Source organism: Schistocerca serialis, chromosome 2 (assembly GCF_023864345.2).
Source record: "Schistocerca serialis cubense isolate TAMUIC-IGC-003099 chromosome 2, iqSchSeri2.2, whole genome shotgun sequence".
In the NCBI taxonomy this organism is placed as follows: Eukaryota; Metazoa; Arthropoda; class Insecta; order Orthoptera; family Acrididae; genus Schistocerca; species Schistocerca serialis.
The window spans coordinates 677,839,877-677,862,479 of NC_064639.1; the positions used below are offsets into that span (position 1 = coordinate 677,839,877).

General features: G+C 41.9%; 1 protein-coding gene across 1 annotated transcript in view; it reads left to right on the top strand.

Moving 5' to 3' along the window:
* The window catches only part of LOC126457780 (nose resistant to fluoxetine protein 6-like), a 338,758-nt gene that overhangs the window by 314,736 nt on the left and 1,419 nt on the right, over positions 1-22,603 (top strand). The window contains exons 11-12 of the mRNA XM_050094366.1: positions 961-1,150; positions 11,231-11,373. Of these exons, the coding sequence (XP_049950323.1) occupies positions 961-1,150; positions 11,231-11,373 (333 nt within the window). The remainder of the gene's footprint in view (positions 1-960; positions 1,151-11,230; positions 11,374-22,603) is intronic.

Genomic DNA, 22,603 nt, shown 5'->3' on the forward strand with positions numbered 1-22,603 from the left:
CACAACGAACTGTTATAAATCGGTTACTTCTATAACAGCTCCGAGCCGGTCGCCCTGTAGCGTGCATTCCACTGAAATCAAACCACTACCATTTGCTACTTCAGTGGTGTCAAGTGAGATCTCATTGGAGGGCAGGGGATATGTTGGATAGAACGAGATGGGGGCCTGCAACCGGCCTATCCATGAGTTACAAACACTGGAAGTACACCTGGAGTTACGGTCTGGGGTGCTATTTTGTATGACAACAGGAGTTCATGCATCCTAACTGGAAATTTGTAAGTCAGTTTGATTGAACAGCTCTCAGCAAATGTTTTCCAACAGCATAACGCTGGCCCACATACCGCTGTTGTAACTCAGCATGCATTACAGAGTTTCGATATGTTGCCTTGGCCTACTCGATCACCAGATCTGTCTCCAATCGAGCATACATGGAACATCATCGGACGACAACCCCAGTGTCGGCCTCAAACAGCATTAGCCGTCACTGTATTGACCGACCAAGTGCAACAGGCACAAAACTCCATCCCATAAACTGGCATCCAGCCTCTGTAGAACACGCTTGCATTCAACATTCACGCTTGCATTCAAGATTCTGGCGGATACACCGTTTATTAAAGCACCAACATTTCACTTTTTTCACTTTTGCAATGGCTTATCTCACGACTGCATTGATCTGTGATCTTGTACTGTTAATCTCTGAAATATTTTATCTAGATAAATATCATTACGATACATTAATTATTTTTTGGTGTTGAGATTTTTTCCCGTCAGTGCATTTCATGCACCTTATGACAGGCAACCTGGGTCAGATGATGTAAGTTGGGTTGCCAGTCTTAAAGTGCTCGCAAGAGCAGAGGAGTTTCATTTCGTCCAGTCTGTATATAAGTAACTATTCAGCTACAGTGTCAGTCTTTTCTGTATTTTTACAACTGTATTCAGGCACTTTATTTTTCTTTTCAGGTTTCAAGTTTTGTGGTGTTTGTCACATCTTGGTGCGTGGGCGTCGCATTACTCTTCTCTGCATACGTTTTCTTCATTCCTGGAAGGCCGTACAATGCACTTGAAGCAGCAATCTACGGTGCACTTAATCATCCTGCTATGGCACTGCTGATTTGCATTTATGGATTATTTCCGGTCATTTCAAACTCAAGTAAGCTGCTTTATTTTCTTTGTGTACACATGTCAATATCAGTCACGATGTGTCTGTTTTGGTTGTGATAACTGCATTTCTAGTTATTATCATCGCGCCTTTCAATGGATACGTGAATGAACAAGAAAATTTCCCACACAGCTTGTATTTCTTAAGATGTCTCCTTATGCAGAGCAAGCTGCCATACACTTGAAAACTGGACTGAATTCAGTCGGAGATGTCTCTTTAAGCTGACTTTAGTTATCTTGCTGAGAAGAGGCCTTACTAAATACAGTCTGAGTTGTAAAATGTCACCTGACTCAACAGATTTATGGCTGATGTGCTCACTATGAAGATGACTGGAGGCTTGCTTCTCCATCATGTAGTTAATGATACATGAGTTAACAGATAACATTATTGATGTACTGTATTTACCCGCGTTAGAAGATATGTTGATTGTTCACTGTTCTTCAAATATTTCTGTTCCTTCTGTCTACATGCGGTGAAGTTCGCATCAGCACACCTTCAGGAGGAGTGGGATGTTGAGATCACATAAATGAAGAGATTCCACTCTTCATTGACTTAAAATTAGTTAATTTTCCAGCAAAATGCATTATAGTCCGTTGCTACACTCAAATAATGCTTTACCTTTAATCGTTCATTTACATTTCCTTATTTCGTAACTCTGCATTCTGAGACATGTGTTCTTTAAAAGTGTTTCTTATATAATAACCTTATTTTCAAATATGTATACGAAGAAGTCCATTTTGGATAACTCTGCTTTCATTTGCGAACAGAAAACATTATTTTGAGCTTTCAGTTTTTTGTCTTACTTAAAAATTCTGTCTAGTTGATTATGGAGAGACGAGTCAGTAGCTCAACTATTAATACTTTTAAAAACGTGGTATACGGTTCGATTATATAAAAATTTGCTGCTAACTTCAGCCAATATTCTAATGGTCCATTTTTGAAGACTGAAAGTGCTAGCTTTTCCTATTGCATTAATCTATACCCAGAAACCACCGCAAGGAACAGAGTAAACGAAGAAATACAGTTGAACTAAATAATCTAACTTTGTACATATTTGTGACATATCTACAAGGTAATTATATGCTAATGACATTTGCCTTGATATGAAATACGTAGAGTTTAACGTTTTCTGTAAGTTCAAAGTGTTACCTTTTCTCTTGAAGCTGTGGTCGTGCTCTTAGTTTTCCTACATGAAGGAAAGTTTACTTTACTGGTCGTAAACAGTTTTTCCCTCTCTTTATATTCAGGTTACTTCTTCTCTTGATAACAGTTGTGTCGTACCACCTTCTTATTGTCAACAAGTAGAAATTTGTCTTCAAGCCTAATAATGTCTACAACAGTATAGTATTGATCCTAATATGAACAATTCAGAGTTACATTTATCAACATATTTCGCATGTGACACGTGTTTAACTAATAATTTGGCTATATTTGATGAGTGTTTCACTTTTACGCTTTATATCCTATTTCTTTTAAGTGAAGCTACTCGTTAGATACTCTCTTAGCGCTAGTTCTTCCGCTTGTCACTATAGTTTTTTATGGCCAGCTGTGTCAAATTACTTTGATGGGGCTGAAAACAATGTCGCTGTTGCTGTTGCCAAGTGCCTCAAGGACCGCTTTATGGACTTTGCTATTGACAGGTTTTGGGCCTACGGCACTGCAAGAATGAAATTACACTACGCTTACAAGGCTGTCTTTATTAAGATCATTCGTTGGTCTACTTGTCAGAATACAATGCATTTTACTATTCTTTTTTAAATAATGTCAGCAGAAATTTGTAAATTCTTATTCTTTCTCTCTCTCTTTCTCTCTCTGTAGTAGTGGCTCAATATCTATGTTTCTGATACTCCAGTAAGTTTCGTCTGTAACTCCGTTGCATTACAACAGTCCTACTAGAGTTATCTGAAAAAAAAAAAAAAAATAAAACCATGCAGGTCCCCAGTCTACATACCTGTTGGTTTCTCTTTTACTGTTTCCCATTCTACAACGTTTTAGTGGCTTTGTGTTTGGTATTGTTTGTGTTGGCATTGATCTATTTTTTACTGCTAGCAGTGCCACCACAAACTCATAACTCTACTTTGTTCCAGCGTTCTGTACTGCTGTGCTACACACACACACACACACACACACACACACACACACACACACACACACACACACACACAGAATTTAAATTATTCACAGATACATGTCTCTTGTTCTCTTGGCCACACAGTCGTTTCTGTAATTAAGAGAAAACCACCCAGTTTGTGGCGGAGAAACTTTCGTCGTCTCCAAGACGTCGAAGGTCTTCGACAGGGTCGCCTAAACAAAGACAATGTTAAAATCTATTACAAGAAGGGTGTTGAGCTGTGTCACTCAAATACAGCTATTACCTGGTTGCATTAAAACTATAAGCATTCGGTCCCTCACCGGTCTTCTGGCTGGTTTGATGCGGCCCGCCACGAGTTCATCTCCAGTGCCAACCTGTTCATCTCAGAGTAGCACTTGCAACCTATGTCCTCAGTTATTTGCTGGATGTAGTCCAATCGCTGTCTCCCTCTACACCTCCCTCTAGTAACATAGAAGTAATTGCCTGATATCTTAACAGATGTCCGTTAAGTCCGTGTTTCACTACCATACAACGCTGTGCGCAGAACCTCCTCATTCCTTACCTTATCAGTCCACCTAATTTTCAACATTCGCCTCCTGCACCACATCTCAAGTGCTTCGATTCTATTCTGTTCCTGTTTTTCCACAGTCCGCGTTTCACTACCATACAACGCTGTGCTCCAGATGTCTTCCTCAAATTAAGGCTTATGTCTGATACTAGCAGACTTATCTTGGCCAGGAATGCCCTTTTGGCCACGCGTAGTCTGCTTTTGATGTCCTTTCTCCGATCGTCTTTGCCTATTTTACTGCCTAGGTAGGACAATTCCTTAACCTCATCTACTTCGTGACCATCAATCCTGGTGTTAAGTTTCTCGCTGTTCTCATCTCTGCTACTTCTCATTACTTTCGTCTTTCTTTGATTTACTCTCAATCCATATTCTGTACTCATTAGATTGTTAATACCACTCAGAATATCAGGTAATTCTTCTTCACTTTCATTCAGGATAGCAACGTCATCAGTGAATCGTATCGTTGATATCCTTTCACCTTGAATTTTAATTCCACTACTGAACCTTGCTTTTATTTCCATCATTGCTTCTTCGATATGCAGACTAAACAGTAGGAGGGAAAGACTATATCCCTGTCTTACACCCTTTTTACCCCGAACACTTCGTCGTTGGTCGCCCACTCTTATTATTCCCCCTTGGCTTTTGTACATATTGTTCATTACCCATCTCTTCCTATAGCGTACCCCTATTTCCTCACAATTTCGTACATCTTACACCATTTTACACTGTCGAACGATTTTTCCAGGCCGACAAATCCTGTGAACGTGTCTTGATTTTTCTGCAGTCTTGTTTCCACTATCAACCTCAACGTCAGAACTGCCTCTCTCGTGCTTTTACCTTCCCTAAAGCCAAACTGAACGTCACTAGCACATCCTCAATTATATTTTCCTTTCTTCTGTATGTTATTCCTGTCAGCAATTTTGATGCATGAGCTGTTAAGCTGATTGTGCGATAATTCTCGCATTAGTCAGCTCTTTCAGTCTTCGGAATTGTGTGGATGATATTTTTCCGCAAGTCAGATGGTATGTTGCCAGTCTCATACATTCTGCATACTAAGATGAATAGTCGTTTTGTTGCCACTTCCCGCAATGATTTTAGAAATTCTGATGGAATAGTATCTATCCCTTCTGCCCTATTTGATCTTAAGTCTTCCAAAACTCTCTTGAATGCTGATTCTACTACTGGATCCCCTATCTCTTCTAAATCGGCCCTGTTTCTTCTTCCCCTTCATAGAGGCCTTCAATGTACTCTTTCCACCTATCTGGCCTGTCCTCTGCATTTAACGGAGGAATTACCTTTGCACTCGTAATGTAACCACCCACGCTTTTAATGTCACCGAAGATTATTTTGACTTTCCTGTGTGCTGAGTCAGTCCCTCCGACAGTCATTAGTCATTTCTTTTTCGATCTCTTCACATTTTTCATGCAGCCATTTCGACTTAGTTTCCCTGCACTTCCAATTTATTTTATTCCTCAGTGACTTGTATTTCTGCATTCCTGAATTCCTCTAAACATTTTTGTACTTCCTCTTTTCATCGATGAAGTGAAGTATTTCTTCTGTTGCCCATGGTTTCTTCGCAGTTACCCTCTTTGTACCTATATATTTCCTTTCAACTTCTGTGATTGTTCTTTTAAGAGATGTCCATTCCTTTCCAACTGCACTGCCTACTGAGCTATTCCTTATTGCTGTATCTACAGCCTTAGAGAAATTCAAGCATATCTCGTCGTCCTTTGCACTTCTATATCCCATATCTTTGTGTACTGATCCTTCCTGAGTAATCTGTCGAAATTCAGCCAACTCTTCAACACTACTATATTGCGAGCTGATTCTATGTCTGCTCCTGGGCACACCTTACAATCGAGTATCTGATTTCGGATATCGCTGTCTGACCATGATGTAATGTAAAAGAAATCTTCCCATATCACCCGGTCTTTTCCAAGTATGCCTGCTCCCCTTGTGATTCTTGAACAGAGTATTCGCTATTACTAGCTGAAATTTAATACAAAACTCAATTAGTCTTTCCAATTAGTTTTTCTCCTCTCTCATTCCCTGTCGTAAGCCCATATTCTCCTATAACCTTTTTTTCTATTCCTTCTCCTACAACTGCATTCCAGTCCACCATGACTACTAGATTTTCATTTCCCTTTATGTACTGCATTATTCTTTCAGTATCCCCATCGAACCACAATCATACTATCTCTCTACCATTCAGTTCCCGAACAGCGCGCGGGAAAAACGAACACCTAAACCTTTCTGTTAGAGCTCTGATTTCTCTTATTTTATTTTGATGATCATTCCTACTTATATAGGTTGGGCTCAACAAAATATTTTCGCATTCGGAAGAGAAAGTTGGTGACTGAAATTTTGTAAATAGATCTCGCCGCGACGAAAAACGTCTTTGCTTTAATGACTTCCATCCCAACTCGCGTATCATATCTGCCACACTCTCTTCGCTATTACGTGATAATACAAGACGAGCTGCCCTTTTTTGCACCCTTTCGATGTCCTCCGTCAATCCCACCTGGTAAGGATCCCACACCGCGCAGCAATATTATAACAGAGGACGAACGAGTGTAGTGTAAGCTGTCTCTTTAGTGGACTTGTTGCATCTTCTAAGTGTCCTGCCAATGAAAAGCAACCTTTGGCTCGCCTTCCCGCAATATTATCTATGTGGTCTTTCCAACTGAAGTTGTTCGTAATTTTAACACCCAGGTACTTAGTTGAATTGACAGCCTTGAGAATTGTACTATTTATCGAGTAATCGAATTCCAACGGATTTCTTTTGGAACTCATGTGGATCACCTCACACTTTTCGTTATTTAGCGTCAACTGCCACCTCCCACACCATACAGCAATCTTTTCTAAATCGCTTTGCAACTGATACTGGTCTTCGGATGACCTTACTAGACGGTAAATTACAGCATCATCTGCGAACAACCTAAGAGAACTGCTCAGATTGTCACCCAGGTCATTAATATAGATCAGGAACAACAGAGGTCCCAGGACGCTTCCCTGGGGAACACCTGATATCACTTCAGTTTTACTCGATGATTTGTCGTCTATTACTACGAACTGCGACCTTCTGACAGGAAATCACGAATCCACTCGCACAACTGAGACGATACCCCATAGGCCCGCAGCTTGATTAGAAGTCGCTTGTGAGGAACGGTATCAAAAGCTTTCCGGAAATCTAGAAATACGGAATCAACTTGAGATCCCCTGTCGATAGCGGCCATTACTTCGTGCGAATAAAGAGCTAGCTGCGTTGCACAAGAACGATGTTTTCTGAAACCATGCTGATTACGTGTCAATAGATCGTTCCCGTCGAGGTGATTCATAATGTTTGAATACAGCATATGCTCCAAAACCCTACTGCAAACCGACATCAAAGATATAGGTCTGTAGTTCGATGGATTACTCCTACTACCCTTCTTAAACACTGGTGCGACATGCGCAATTTTCCAATCTGTACGTACAGATCTATCGGTGAGCGAGCGGTTGTATATGATTGCTAGGTAGGGAGCTATTGTATCAGCGTAATCTGAAAGGAACCTAATCGGTATACAATCTGGACCTGAAGACTTGCTCGTATCAAGCGATTTGAGTTGCTTCGCAACCCCTAAGGTATCTACTTCTAAGAAACTCATGCTAGCAGCTGTTCGTGTTTCAAATTCTGGAATATACCATTCGTCTTCCCTGGTGAAGGAATTTCGGAAAACTGCGTTCAATAACTCCTCTTTAGCGGCACAGTCGTCGGTAACGGTACCATCGGCACTGCGCAGCGAAGATATTGACTGCGTCTTGCCGCTTGTGTACTTTACATACGACCAGAATTTCTTCGAATTTTCTACCAAATTTCGAGACAATGTTTCGTTGTGGAACCTATTAAAGGCATCTCGCATTGAAGTCCGTGCCAAATTTCGCGTGTCTGTAAATTTTAGCCAATCTTCGGGATTTCGCATTCTCCTGAACTTCGCATGCTTTTTTCGTTGCCTCTGCAACAGCGTTCGGACCTGTTTTGTGTACCATGGGGGATCAGTTCCATCTCTTACCAATTTATGAGGTATGAATCTCTCAATTGCTGCTGCTACTATATCTTTGAATTTGAGCCACATCTCGTCTACATTTGCATAGTCAGTTCGGAAGGAATGGAGATTGTCTCTTAGGAAGGCTTCTATTGACACTTTATCCGCTTTTTTAAATAAAATTATTTTGCGTTTGTTTCTGGTGGATTTGGAAGAAACGGTATTGAGCCTAGCTACAACGACCTTGTGATCACTAATCTCTGTATCAGTCATCATGCTCTCTATTAGCTCTAGATTGTTTGTGGCTAAGAGGTCAAGTGTGTTTTCGCAACCATTTACAATTCGCGTGGGTTCGTGGACTAACTGCTCGAAATAATTTTCGGAGAAAGCATTTAGGACTATCTCGGAAGATGTTTTCTGCCTACCACCGGTTTTGAACAAGTATTTTTGCCAACATATCGAGGGAAGGTTGAAGTCCCCACCAACTATAACCATATGAGTCGGATATTTATTTGTTACGAGACTCAAATTTTCTCTGAACAGTTCAGCAACAATATCATCGGAGTCTGGGGGTCGGTATAAGGAGCCAATTATTAACTTAGTTCGGGTGTTAAGTATAACCTCCACCCATACCAATTCGCACGGTAAACCACTACTGACAGACACAAACACTCCACCACCAATTCTGCCTAATCTATCTTTCCTGAACACCGTCTGAGACTTCGTAAAAATTTCTGCATAACTTATTTCAGGCTTTAGCCAGCTTTATGTACCTATAACGATTTCAGCTTCTGTGCTTTCTATTAGCGCTTGAAGCTCAGGGACTTTCCCAGCACAACTACAACAATTTACAACTACAATTCCGACTGTTCCTTGATCCAAGCACGTCCTGTATTTGCCATGCACCCTTTGAGATTGCAGCCCATCCCGTACTTTCCCGAGGCCTTCTAACCTAAAAAACCGGCCAGTCCACGCCACACAGCCTCCGCTACCCGTGTAGCCGCCAGCTGAGTGTAGTGAACTCCTGACCTATTCAGCGGAACCCGAAACCTCACCACCCTATGGCGCAAGTCAAGGAATCTACAGCCAACACGGTCGCAAAACCGTCTGAGCCTCTGATTCAGACCCTCCACCCGGCTCTGCACCAAAGGTCCGCAGTCGGTTCTGTCAACGATGCTGCAGATGGTGAGCTCTGCCTTCATCTCGTAATCAAGACCGGCAGCCTTCAGCAAATCAGATAGCCGCTGGAATCCAGAGAGAATTTACTCAGATCCAAAGCGACACACGTCATTAGTGCCGACATGTGCCACCACCTGCAGCTGGCTGCACCCTGTGCTCTTCATGGCATCCGGAAGGACCCTTTCCACATCAGGAATGACTCGACCCGGAATGCACACTGAGTGCACACTGAATTTCTTCCCTTCCTTAGCCGCCATATCCCTAAGGGGCCCCATTACGAGCCTAACATTGGAGCTCCTAACTACCAATAAGCCCACCCTCTGCGATTGCCCGGACCTTGAAGGCTGAGAATCATCCTCTGAAACAGGACAGGCAGCTGCAACTGGCTCAGCCAGAGACAGTACCTGAAACCTGTTTGTCAGACGCATCGAGGAGGCTTTCTGATCAGCCTCCGGGGACGTCTTTCGCTTTGCTGTCGATTCTAACAAGAACAACCCTACCACTGAAGTGTTCACTGTAACACACTCTTTGCCCTACCTTTCTATTCATAACGAATCCTACTCCCGTTATACCACTTTCTTCTGCTGTTGACATTACCCTATACTCAGCCGACCAGAAATCCTTGTCTTCCTTCCATTTCTGTTCACGGACCCTACTATATCTAGAATGAGCCTTTGCATTTCCCTTTTCAGATTTTCTAGCATCCCTACACAGTCAGTGTTCTGACATTCCACGCGCCGACTTGTAGAACGTTATCCTTACGATGATTATTCAATCTTTTTCTTATGGTCACCTCCCCTTTGGCATTACCCTCCCGGAGATCCGAATGGGGGACTATTCCGGAATCTTTTGCCGATGGAGAGATCATGATGACACTTTTTTAAATTACAGGCCACATGTCCTGTGGAAACGCGCTATTCATCTTTAATACAGTGGTTTCCATTGCCTTCTCCATCCTCATACTGTTGACCATTGCTGATTCTCCCGCCTTTAGGGGCAGTTTCCCACCCCTAAGACAAGAGAGTGCCCTGAACCTCTGTCCGCTCATCCGCCCTATTTGACAAGGCCGTTGGCAGAATGAGGGTGATATCTTATGCCGGAAGTCTTCGGCTCTCAGTGTTATTTGTTAATCAAAAATCAAGCGGTGGCGGGTTTTGGACCGAGGACGGGATACGTTTCGATTACTAATCAAGGTCCCTACTCCTAGACCACGGGTTCGAACCTACCGGTAAAAGATCTAGTAGCCCGCCTCTGAATTACTTCGATGTCTTCCTTTAATCCGACCTGGTGCGGATCCCAAACACTGAAGCAGTACTCAACAATAAGTCACACCAGGGCCCTGTGTACGGTCTCCTTTACAGATGAACCACACTTTCCTAAAATTCTCCCAATAAACCGAAATCGACCATGCGATTTTCCTACAACAGTCCCCATATGCTCTCTCCATTTCATATGTCTTTGCAACGTTACTCCCAGATATATAACCGACGTGACTGTGTCAAGCAGACACTATATTCGAAACATTACGGATTTATTTCTCCTACTCATCCACATTAACTTTGGTTGTTCCATATTTAGAGCTAGCTGCCATTCATCACACCAATTAGAAAATTTTTCTAAGTCGTCTTGTATCCTCCTAAAGTCACTCCAACTTCGACACCTTACCGTATAACACAGCATCACCAGCAAACAGCCACAGACTGCAGCCCATCCTGTCCGCCAAATCATTTGTGTATACAGACAACAACAGGAGTTCTATCAAACTTCCCTGGTGCACTCCTGACGATACCCTAGTCTCTGCAGAACACTCGCCGTCGAGGACAACGTACTGCATTCAATAACTTAAGAAGTCTTCGCGCCACACTCATATCTGTGAACCTATGGCATATGCTTGTACCTTCTTTAACAGCTAGTCTGTTAACTGTGATTACGTATCCCCTTTCTTACCAATCTAGAACCTTTTTTATCCTTTCACTACAGTAATGTATATTATCTCAGTAAATCTTTTTCAGAAGGCATATCGTCTGTAGGTACGTCTTTCTCAAAATTCATACGTCAGCTTCAGTTGCTTTTCTCCATATAAAGTTCATTTCCATTTATCTTAGATTCTTAAGAGTATGACTTGGCAGTGAAAACGTACAGACTGTCTCATGTTTCGCGAATAGTCTCGTTATATCTGCACTGACAGTGTTGCTCCTCTGTTTCAGAGATTATACTTAACTTTCTGTCGGCGAAAATATTTGTTATCCTCGGTCGGCTCTCATTCGCCGCATACCTGATCCACACCATACCGCAGATCTACGACCAGGGCAGTCTGCGCCAGCCACGACATGTTGACGCATATTCTGCGGTAAGTTTCTTAAAATGAATAACTAAATGGTTTTCTTTAACAGGAATTATAGCAAGCATGTCAATAGATAGCATACTAGCGTCTATTACCTGAATGATTTGAAAGAACGTATATTCCAAACAATAAGCAGTGAGTGCCATTAAGTTTATTTATTAACTAGAAAAACCGGCAATGCTTCGTAATTGCTATATATGTATGGGAAATGCGTATACATCCCAAATTCCTTTCTTCCCCTCTCTCTGTCCGTCTCTTCGTCCCCCCTCTCTCACCGGATATCTTCTCTTCCTCCCCATCTCTCTGTGCATAACCTCCTCCCCACTCTCCCGTGCGGTAGCGTTCTCGTTTCCTGCGCCCGGGTTCGATTCCCGGCGGGGTCAGGGATTTTCTCTGCCTCGTGATGACTGGGTGTTGTGTGATGTCCTTAGGTTAGTTAGGTTTAAGTAGTTAAAAGTTCTAGGGGACTGATGACCATAGCTGTTAAGTCCCATAGTGCTCAGAGCCATTTGAACCAACCCACTCTCCCTGTCCACATCATCCTCCCCCCCCCCCCCCCTCCCCTCCATGTTCATTGCCGTCTGAATGTTTAACATTGCATCTGTCAAGACCATTTCTAGATATGTGGTAACTACGTTCCCGTTTATATATTACATATACATGTATACAGTATATATATTACACAAATGTATAGCCTATGTCCATCCTAACGTTCATTAGAGGGCGGTGTAAAATTTACGCTAATATATACATATTAACTGTCAAACTGATTTTTTTCTGTTTTGAAAACACGTTACAGCAGAACTGTCAAATTAAACGTATTTTTTTTTTCTTTTTCGTTCCACAGATAGCACTGCCATCGACAATTACGGACACAAAAAGCCAAATCGGTCTAGCCGTTCCTAGGTTTTACAATTGATTTTAATTTTCCACTTTTCCGATGGATTTTTCAAAAATTACCTTTCAAAAAAACCTTGGCCTGATAATTAAGAACACGAAAAAGACAAAAATCAACCAAATCTGTCGAGCCGTTCTTCGTTGATGATATGTGATACATGCACCAAACGATTTTTATTTATATAGATTACACTCAGGTGACAATAGTCATGGGATACCTCCTTTTCCCTGACGTAGTGCAGCAGCTGGATGTGGCACGGACTCAGCAAATCGTTGGAAGGCACCTGCAGAAATAATGAACCCTGCAGCCTCTATAGCCGTCTATAATTGCGAAAGTGTTGCCAGTGCAAGATTTTGTACATGAACTCACCTCTCGATTATGTCCTATAAATGTTCGATGAGAGTCATATCGGGCGATCTGGGTGGCCATATCATTTGCACAACTGTCAAGAATGTTCTTCAAACCAGCTGTGAACAACTGTGGTCCGGTGACATGCCGCATTGTCATTTACAAAAATTCCATCGTTGTTTGAGAATATGAAGTCTGTGAACGGCTGCAAATGGTCTCCAAACAGGCGAACATAACCACTCCCATTCAATGATTGGTTCCATTGGACTATAGGACCCAATCCATTCCATTTAAGCCAGTCCACACCAATATGTAGCCACCATCAGCTTGCACAGTGCCTTTTCATCAATCTGGATCCATCGCTTCGTGGGGTCTCCGCCACACTTAACCCTACTATCAGCTCTTACCAAGTGAAATTGGGAAGCATCTGACCACGCCACGGTTTTCCAGTCCTATCGATATGATCACGAGCCCAGAATAGGCGCTGCAAGCGATGTCGTGCTGTTACGAAAGGCACTCGCGTCTGTCGTCTGATGTCAGAGCCCATGAAAGCCAGATTTCGTCGCACTTTCCTAACGGATACGTTCGTCGTACGTCCCATATTGGTTTCCGCGCTAATTTCACGCTGTGTTGCTTGTCTGTTGGCACTGACAACTCTACTTAAACGCCGCTACTTACCGACGTTACGTGAAGGCCGTCGGCCACTGTGAAATTTGGTATTCTTGGCACACTGTTGACACTGTGGATCTCGGAATATTGAATTCCCTAGTGGTTTCCGAAATGGAACGTCCCTTGCGTGTAGATCCAACTACTTCGCGTTCAGTGTCTGTCAATTCCCGTCGTTCGTCCATAATTACGTCTGAAGCGTTTCACGTGAATGACTGAAGTACTAAGGACAGCTCCGCCGATGTACTGCCCTTTCATTCTTTGTGTACGCGGTACTACCGCCATCTGCCCATGTACATATTGGTATCCAATGACTTTTGTCACCTCGGTGTGTATAACACCATCAGCTAAAACTTCAGCCTTTTCCTTTTAATACCGTAAAATCCCCCCACGTATATCGACAATGGTCATGTTTTATTGTGGCTTGGATGGACCTAGATTTTTTCTACGGTATATTGATAATTTTCACTTATGGACCATCCGTGAAACGAACACTGAAAAACATTGAACACACACTCACAGACAAACAGAAATACTACTTAACACAGAAAAACCCACAAGCACCAGCACTCCGCAGCCAACCGAAAGTACATAAAGACGGAATGCCAATGAGACCTGTTATCAACTTCAAGAAAGCCCCAACATACCGCATAGCCAAACACCTCCAAAAGTTAGTTACAAAACACTATAAAGTAGAAAACAACAGAACAGTGATAAACACAGGAAACCTAATAGAAAATATACAGAACATACAGGTACCACACACAGCATCACTGATTTAATTCGATATAGAAAATATGTATACCTCCATCCCTATCACAGAAACAATAGAAATCATAGAACAAAATCTCTCATCCCACAGCAACCTCACCACAGACGCAATAAAAGAAATAACAGATATGCTCAGACTGACAACTGAACAAAACTACTTTCAGTTTGAGGAAGAATATTATCTACAAACTGATGGACTGCCCATGGGATCCCCAATATCAGGAACACTAGCAAACATTTTCATCAGTCACCTTGAAAATCAGATATTTGATAAGATAACCACAAATGAAAGTTTCAAAATCATATATTGGTACAGATACGTGGATGACATTATCTGTCTGGTAGACGAGCCAAGTGAAAAAATAGATGAACTCCATTCAGAAATAAACAAAGCTCATAAGAACATAAAACTCACACTTGAAAAAGAAAAAGAAAATCAAATAAATTTTCTTGACATTACAATTAAAAAAGAAAATGGAAAACATACATTTAACATCTTTAGAAAACCAACAGCCACGGACACAATAATACATTCCACATCCAACCACCCCCAAAGCCAGAAACTTGCAGCACTAAGACACATGTTACATAGATTAAACAGAATCCCACTCAGCAAGAGAAACTATGAACAAGAAATGAACACAATCATACAAATAGCTAGGAACAACGGGTATGACACACATGTGGTACACAGGCTCAACCAAAAAATAAAAACACAAATAAAAAACAAACACAACATTTCCACAATACTAAAGAACTCACAAGCTGAAAACTTACAAACACACTCAACAACCACACACAATGACAACACCACACAGAAAAGAACCAGATGGTACACCATGACCTACACACATAAACTAACACACAGAGTTGCAAACATCCTAAAGAGACAGGGCTTCAAAACAGCATATAAGCCTGGGCAAACCCTTCAATCACACCTAAGCCAGCCAGCTACCAAGAGGGACAAATTCCAACAATCAGGAATATATAAACTTGAATGTCAAAGTTGTGATGCAGTATACATAGGCATGACATGCAGGAATTTTGAAACAAGATACAAAGAACATATCAGATGTTGGAAGTATGAAACAAACCATTCCACATTTGCAGAGCATTTAAAACACTACAACCATCATCCTACAAACATGGAACAAGAAATGAAAATAATGAGAATAAGCAACCATGACAAACATCTTATACAAATGCAAGAAATCTTCCACATCCAGAAAGCCATAGCAGAAAACAAACATGTGATAAATGAACAAACACACATCAGCACAGGCTCCCTACTACACTTAATAAAGGAAATGACAACATATATATATATATATATATATATATATATATATATATAACACCAAAATACAGACACACACACACACACACACACACACACACACACACACACACACACACACAGCCCCCCCCCCACAAAAAAAAAAAAATACACAACACCAAAATACAGACAGACACACACACACACACACACACACACACACACACACAGCACAAAAAAATACATATCACACCAAAACACACACATACACAGGACAAAAACAAAAATAAATAAATAAATACAATGAAATTAAATTAAATTAATACCACACCAAAACACACACACACACATACACAAACGCACACACAAATGCATACACGAACACACCACAGATACTTCAATAGTTACACTCATAAGTTTGGCAGTAATATTCGATCTTTGGCAAAAACATTTGACAGTCGCAACAGAAACCAAAACATTGCATTAAAACAAGCGTTCAGTGCATAGTGCTGTGGAATGTGGAAAAAACAGCAAATTGGCGCTCATAGAAAGAAGAACAACACCAAAAATGCAACAGGAGCGTAATATGTAAGAAACTGTCTACGCAACCTGTAAGTACAGTTCAAAGCATTACTACTTAATAGGAAATACCAACCACCAGAACTGTTTATAACCTATAGGCACAGTGACAAAAATGTAAATAAAATAGCTAACATATGTACATATTCCAGGCCACTCATGATGCCTTTCAGAAAATAAAGGCGAAACGCGTATGGCACTAAAATTGTGTTTTATTCAGTTGCTGTCAGACGGTCCATAAGTGAAAATTATCAATATACCGTAGTATTACGCGCAACTGAGGAGGACAGGACCACAAAAGCTAGATTTTTTCATCTCTTACGTTGGAGTCTGATGAGTCCAACAACTCCGCTGACAACAATCGGCACACATTGCACAGATAGTGAATCTGAATTTCTTTGGGCCTGCCTAAGATATGCCGATTGCTCCCGCCACGTCGTCACAATTCAAACCCATGATCTTCTTGAACGACAGGCAATGTTAATACTTTCTGCGTAATAACGGGTAGACTGTAAGCCTAGTTACCCACCACATTCACTTAGTGCTTTTAATTGATGGTATTTGGCATCTCGAGTAAAAGGCCCATTTCCGCATAGCTCACATGAAGAGAACATCACAACACAACGTCTTCCATTGTGTAGCTCTCTACGCAAGCGGCCTAACTAGAAGACTTCTGGAAGTCTACAAGGAAGTGAATGTGATTCAGTGGACCAATAATATGTTCCTAATTTTCCAAGCACCGTTACTGCTGCCTCTTGGCTCATTACTATTTGCAATTTCGTGAGTTGTACTGATAGAGTGTTTCTTGAGTCTAAGGACCAGTTGATCCTAATGAACAGTCTAATGAACACAGAATGTGGATTCAGAGTAAATAGAAGAGAGACGAAGATAATGAGACGTAGCAGTAATGAAAAAAGCGGTAATCTTAACATAGAATAGGTGATGGCGAAGCAGACGTAGTTAAGGAATTCTGTTACCTAGAGGTCAAAGAACCCATGACGGACGGAGCAGGGAGGACGTACTAAGCAGACTAGTACTGGCAAAAAGGGCATTCCTGAGCAAGACAAGTCGTCTAGTATCAAACAGATTTTAATTTCTGGAAGAAATTTCTAAGAATATACGTCTGGAACACAGTATTGTGTGGTAGTGAGGTATGGACTGTGGCAAAACTGGAAAATAAATTAATCGAATCATCTGAGATGTGGTGCTACAGAAGAATATTGAAAATTAGATGAACTGATAAGATAAGGAATGAGGAGGTTCTCCGCAGAATCAGCGAGCAAAGGAATATGTGGAAAACACTGAGACGAAAAAAGGACAGGATGATAGGACATCTGTTAAGACATCACGGAATAATTTTCATTGCACAAGAGGAAACCATAGAGGGTAAAGCTGTAGAGGAAAACAGAGATTGGAACACATACAACAAAGAGGAATAGGCCACGTGAAACCAGTCAGAAGACTGAAGGGGAAAAAAAACCTCGAAGAAGAAAAGTAAGAAATTCAACGTACACATTATTATTGCAGGCAAAATAAGTTTTATTAAATGCTGCACTACACATCAAAGTGAAACAGATACCTGACGCTATTTGCCAGTATCATCACCACAGCTCTGCAAACTACTGTCGGAAAGTTCTACAAGTCAGCCAGTTCCTCGATGCTAGAAATCTCTTGGTCATGGAACCATTCAAGGACCGCTGTGTGCACTTGCTCATCACTAGGAAGCACTTGCTCATCACTAGGAAATCTCTTCTCCACCAGATGTTCTGTCATCTTGTCGAAAAGATGGAAATCGGGTGGTGCAAGATCTCCCTTCCCTATCAGCATCACACATGTCTGTGCGGCCTTATTCGAATTGCTTGCACCGCTTGAGTACGACTGGATGCAACCTTGCATATACTCTACCCCGGGATGAATGGCCCAGTAGTGAGTTAAAAGTCGCAACTTGCTGTACACCCATACCTGGTGAAGGAGGTGTTCCACGTGTCGTCCTCACATTTGGATGCAATTTTGCCTTCGTTTCTGCATTGAGGTACGAATTATTTCGAACACTTCTTATCGTCTCGTTAATCTTGACAAGACTGTACGGTTCGATGATCCAGTTCTTCAGCTATACCACTTCACTAATGAGATTACTCCAGACAGCAAAATCCAGAGGATTCAGGATGGGCGACCTTGGAGGCCATGACACAGACTCAGCTCGACCCGGCCATCTTCCACCACACTTACACCACCTGTCCTCCATCATGCTTCCGCCGCATACCCCTACGCTGCATAAGCTGTGGTAGGCTATGGATGAAATATGATAGGAATTATTCGGGAATTACATTTGGATATCATGTATCCTAACCAGAACAATACGAAGGTCATTCCATAAGTCATGGCAACTATGATGTATCGTGCAAACGTGTGACATCACTGTAATCGCAGTAAATACATTCAAAGCTCGCACCAAACACTACCAAAATCAAGGGACAGATTGCGACCGCTTGCGAGGATAGCTCGGTACCAGCTGCAGAAGCGTTCAGAGTGAGGTAGGCCGTGCTACATGATGGATCCTCCCCCACTCAACCTACTCACCAAGCATCAGTCCACGCGACTTCGACCTCATTCCACAACTGAAAAGAACAGTGCGTGGGAGGCGCTTTGCAAACAGGGCGAATGCCCTCACGGCATTTCGGAGACTGACTGCAATGCCAGCACCATTCAGAGCTGCGCCTTTTTTAGATTGAAGTCAGCTGATAGGTACACCTGCTTAAAGGAAGTTCCTCTAACTACGGAATCACCTTCAGAGGACGTCATGTTTCCAAGTAGCGAAGGAATTAGCATATTTCATCAAAATATAAGAGGTATTAGAGATAAAGTTAGTGAACTGCTTATAGATATTGACTCTGAAATTATTGGTATATCGGAGCACCACTTAAATAATTTGACAGTTCAGAAGCTTCTATAAACAGTATACAGATTAGCTGGCTGTTTTTCAAGAAATTCCTTGTGGAGTGGGGGAGTGGCCATGTACATAAAAAACAGTATTCCGTTTGAGTCCATAGACGTATCACGACACTGCACTGAACAGATATTTGAATGTTGTGCTGGGGCAGTTGAATTTAGTGACATTAAACTTCTAATTTTTGTTGTTTATAGGTCCCCTAATTGTGACTTCAGAGCGTTTATGCTCAATCTAGAGAGGGTTCTTGATTTACTTTATAGGAAGTGCCAGAAATTAGCTATATGTGGTGATGTCAATATTAATTCTTTATATGATCGTGCAGAAGGGAGGCAATTTCTACCAAACAATAAAACACCTGATTTGGAATAATGAAGTTTCAGAAAGAGCAAAACTCCTTATGTATAAGAATTATTACATCCCTATTGTCACCTATGGTGGAGAAACATGGACAATGACAAAAAGGGACTGGAGGAGACTGCAAGCAGGGGAAATGAAATTTCTCAGAGCAGTTAAGGGAAAAACAAGAGTGGACAGAGTAAGGAATGTAGAGATTAGAAAGGACCTCAAACCAGAAAGTATGAGAGAGGAAATTGAAAGAAAGAGATTAAGATGGAATGGGAATGTTAAGAGGATGCATGGGCAGAGACTCACCAAAAGTATGGAAGAACTAAAGATGGATAGGAAAAGACCTAGAGGGCGCCCAAGAACACGGTGGAAAATGGGAGTGTGAATACCTGTAGAATGGAGAGGTGTAACCTGGCAGCAAGTGGAGGAAGAAAAGTGGTGGGAGGACCGAGCCAAATGGAGAGGACTCGTCAGCACCCAGACCCGGCAGTAGCTGGAGCGGGATTCGGATATAGATGATCGTGCAAGAAAAAGGATGTTGGTAGATCTCCTAAATTCATATGATCTGATGCAGGCTGTGTTTTTCCAACAAGGGTGCAGCCTAACAGTAGCACAGCCATAAACAATATTTTTATTCATTCTTCATTACTAGATGGGCACTCTGTTAGTAAAAGGATGAATGGCCTTTCAGACCACGATGCACAAATTTCAACAATAAGAGACTTTTGCACTCAAACAAACGTCACATATAATTACAAACTATTTAGGAAAGTTAATCCTACGGCAGTAGAGAGTTTTTTAAACCTCGTCAAGGAACACGAGTGGCAAGATGTTTATAGTGCCGATAATATAGATGACAAATACAGTGCCTTGCTTAACACATTTGTCATGCTCTTTGATAATACTAATAAACAATAATTCGCATTGGCTCACAGCTTGGTGCAAATACACTCTACGAGATGGAAAAGAAAGAAGAAAAAAATCTACACACCAAGGAGGAACTATCCAAATGAGACGAAAATCAGTAAATGCGATGTTTATATAAAGGCAAATTAAATGATTACCATTTCAGAAAAAATAGATTACTTATTCAAGAGAGAGAGTTTCACAAGTTGAGCAATTCAATAGCGCGTTCGTCCACCTCTGGCCCTTATGCAAGCAGTTATTCGACTTGCCAGTGGTTGATAGCGTTGTTGGACGTCCTACAGGGAGATATCGTTCCAAATTCTATCCCACTGACGCATTAAATCGTCAAAATCGCAAGGTGGTTAGATGGCCCTGCTCATAATGCTCAAAGTTCTCATTTGTGGAGAGATCAGGCGACCTTGGTGGCGAGATAGGCACGGGGCCAGGTAGCTGAAACTCTTGCTGTGTGCGGGCGTTATCTCGGTGAAATATAAGCTCAGGATGGCTTGCCATGCAGGGCAACAGAACGGGGCTTAGAATATCGTCTATGTACCACCGTGTTTTAAGGGTGCCGTGGATGACAACCAAAGAAATCATTCTCTGAAAAGAAATGCCGCTATAGAGATTCATTTCTGACTGTCGGCGCACGTGTCGGGAGGCAGTCGATTGATATCCTACCAGTCTGGGGCGTTTTCAGGCACATCTTCGCTGGTCATTGGGCTCAATTCAAAGCGCGATACACCAATGAAGACAATTCTACTCCAGTCAATGAAATTACAGGCCGAAGACGAGTCTGGATACGCCCCGGACACCGGTGGAATACCAATGTGACTAGAATGAGATTTTCACGCTGCAGCGGAGTGTGCCCTGATATGAAACTTCCTGGCAGATTAAAACTGTGTGCCGGACCAAGACTCTAACTCGGTACCTTTGCCGTTCGCAGCAAGTGCCTTACCATCTGAGCTACCCAAGCACGATTCACGCCCCGTCCTCACAGCTTTAGTTCTGCCAGTACGTCGTCTCCTACCTTCCAAATTTCACAGAAGCTCTCGTGCGAATCTTGCAGAACTAGCACTCCTGGAAGGTTCGCAGGAGAGCTTCTGTGAAGTTTGGAAGGTAGGAGACGAGGTACTGGCAGAACTAAAGCTTTGAGGACGGGGCGTGAGTCGTGCTTGGTTAGCTCAGATGGTAGAGCACTTGCCCGCGAAAAGGTCCCGAGTTCGAGTCTCCGTCCGGCACACAGTTTTAATCTGCCAGGTAGTTTGACAAATGTGACTGTCGACAGCCATGCGGCCCGATAACGAGGAATGATGGCCTGCGCTGCCATTTCATTTGACAGTAGAAAACCCTCAAGCACAGCGGTACCTCAGCGATATTCTACGCCCCTTTTCGTTGCCCTTCATGGCAAGGCTTCCTGGACTTACACTTCAGCAAGATAGTGCGCAACCGTACACAGCGAGAGTACCTAATGCTTGTTTTCGTTGTTGCGACAATTCTACCTTGGTCAGCAAGGTCTCCTGGTCTCTCCCCATGTGAGAACCTTTGGAGCATGATGTCATTCCACGATAAATTTTTACTTACTGAGTGATAAATAATTTTATAACACACCGTGAGCCATATGGAAGGTAATGAGATTGCACAGTAGCCATCATCTTATTAAGCAACCGATTTTACATTGTTGTTAAATATCCTGTAGTATTAAGTTTATATGTCAAAGGGTGTCGAACCAGATCGTTTTCCACAATTACACTGATAAAATGGAGCAGTATTTAGTTAATAGTGTATAAATTTACTGATCTATGATCATTACTCATAATATGAATAGAGGTGTGCTAGAAGCACAAATATGCCAATGTTAATATGATATATAATTAAAAATGCTAACAACTGGTGTTTACAGACACGTCATAACGTACCAGTACGTACCTTGGTTGGGAGCTGCTCGAGCTTTATAGGCTGAAGTTTCATGGCGTATGAGGATGTTTTTGGTGGAAGAGGTGCTCTAGGGAGCAGGATGGACGAAGAGAAGAGGGAACGGTTCGAACATCGATCGAGATGAAGAGACTCTAGTTGTCTGTCATCGGAGAATACGGCAGAGCGGTGCGATTGAATTTATGTAGAGAGACTTCTGATCGCTTATTGTATCTAAGTTACGGGCATCGAAGAAGGCAGGTGAAGAAACTTATGTATTGGGTGCATGTCGCGCCTTGATCTTAGTGGGGATTCCGTCACACTAGATAATTCTAAGCCTGTGATATATTTCAATAATTAATTTTATTTACGTGCAAAACTGCTTGGACTTAACTAGATTAACCGTCTGTTATTGTCTATGTTTATCACAAATCCTTTCCTGTTTGTCTACGTGCATTAATTTATAATTCGCATAACTTGTCTGCCCTCAATTATTTGACCGCAGGATCACCTTTTAATAAAATATTTTACTCATATAGCAACAGACCGTAAAGAAGACAGCGTACGGCTCGTCCTTAGCACATTT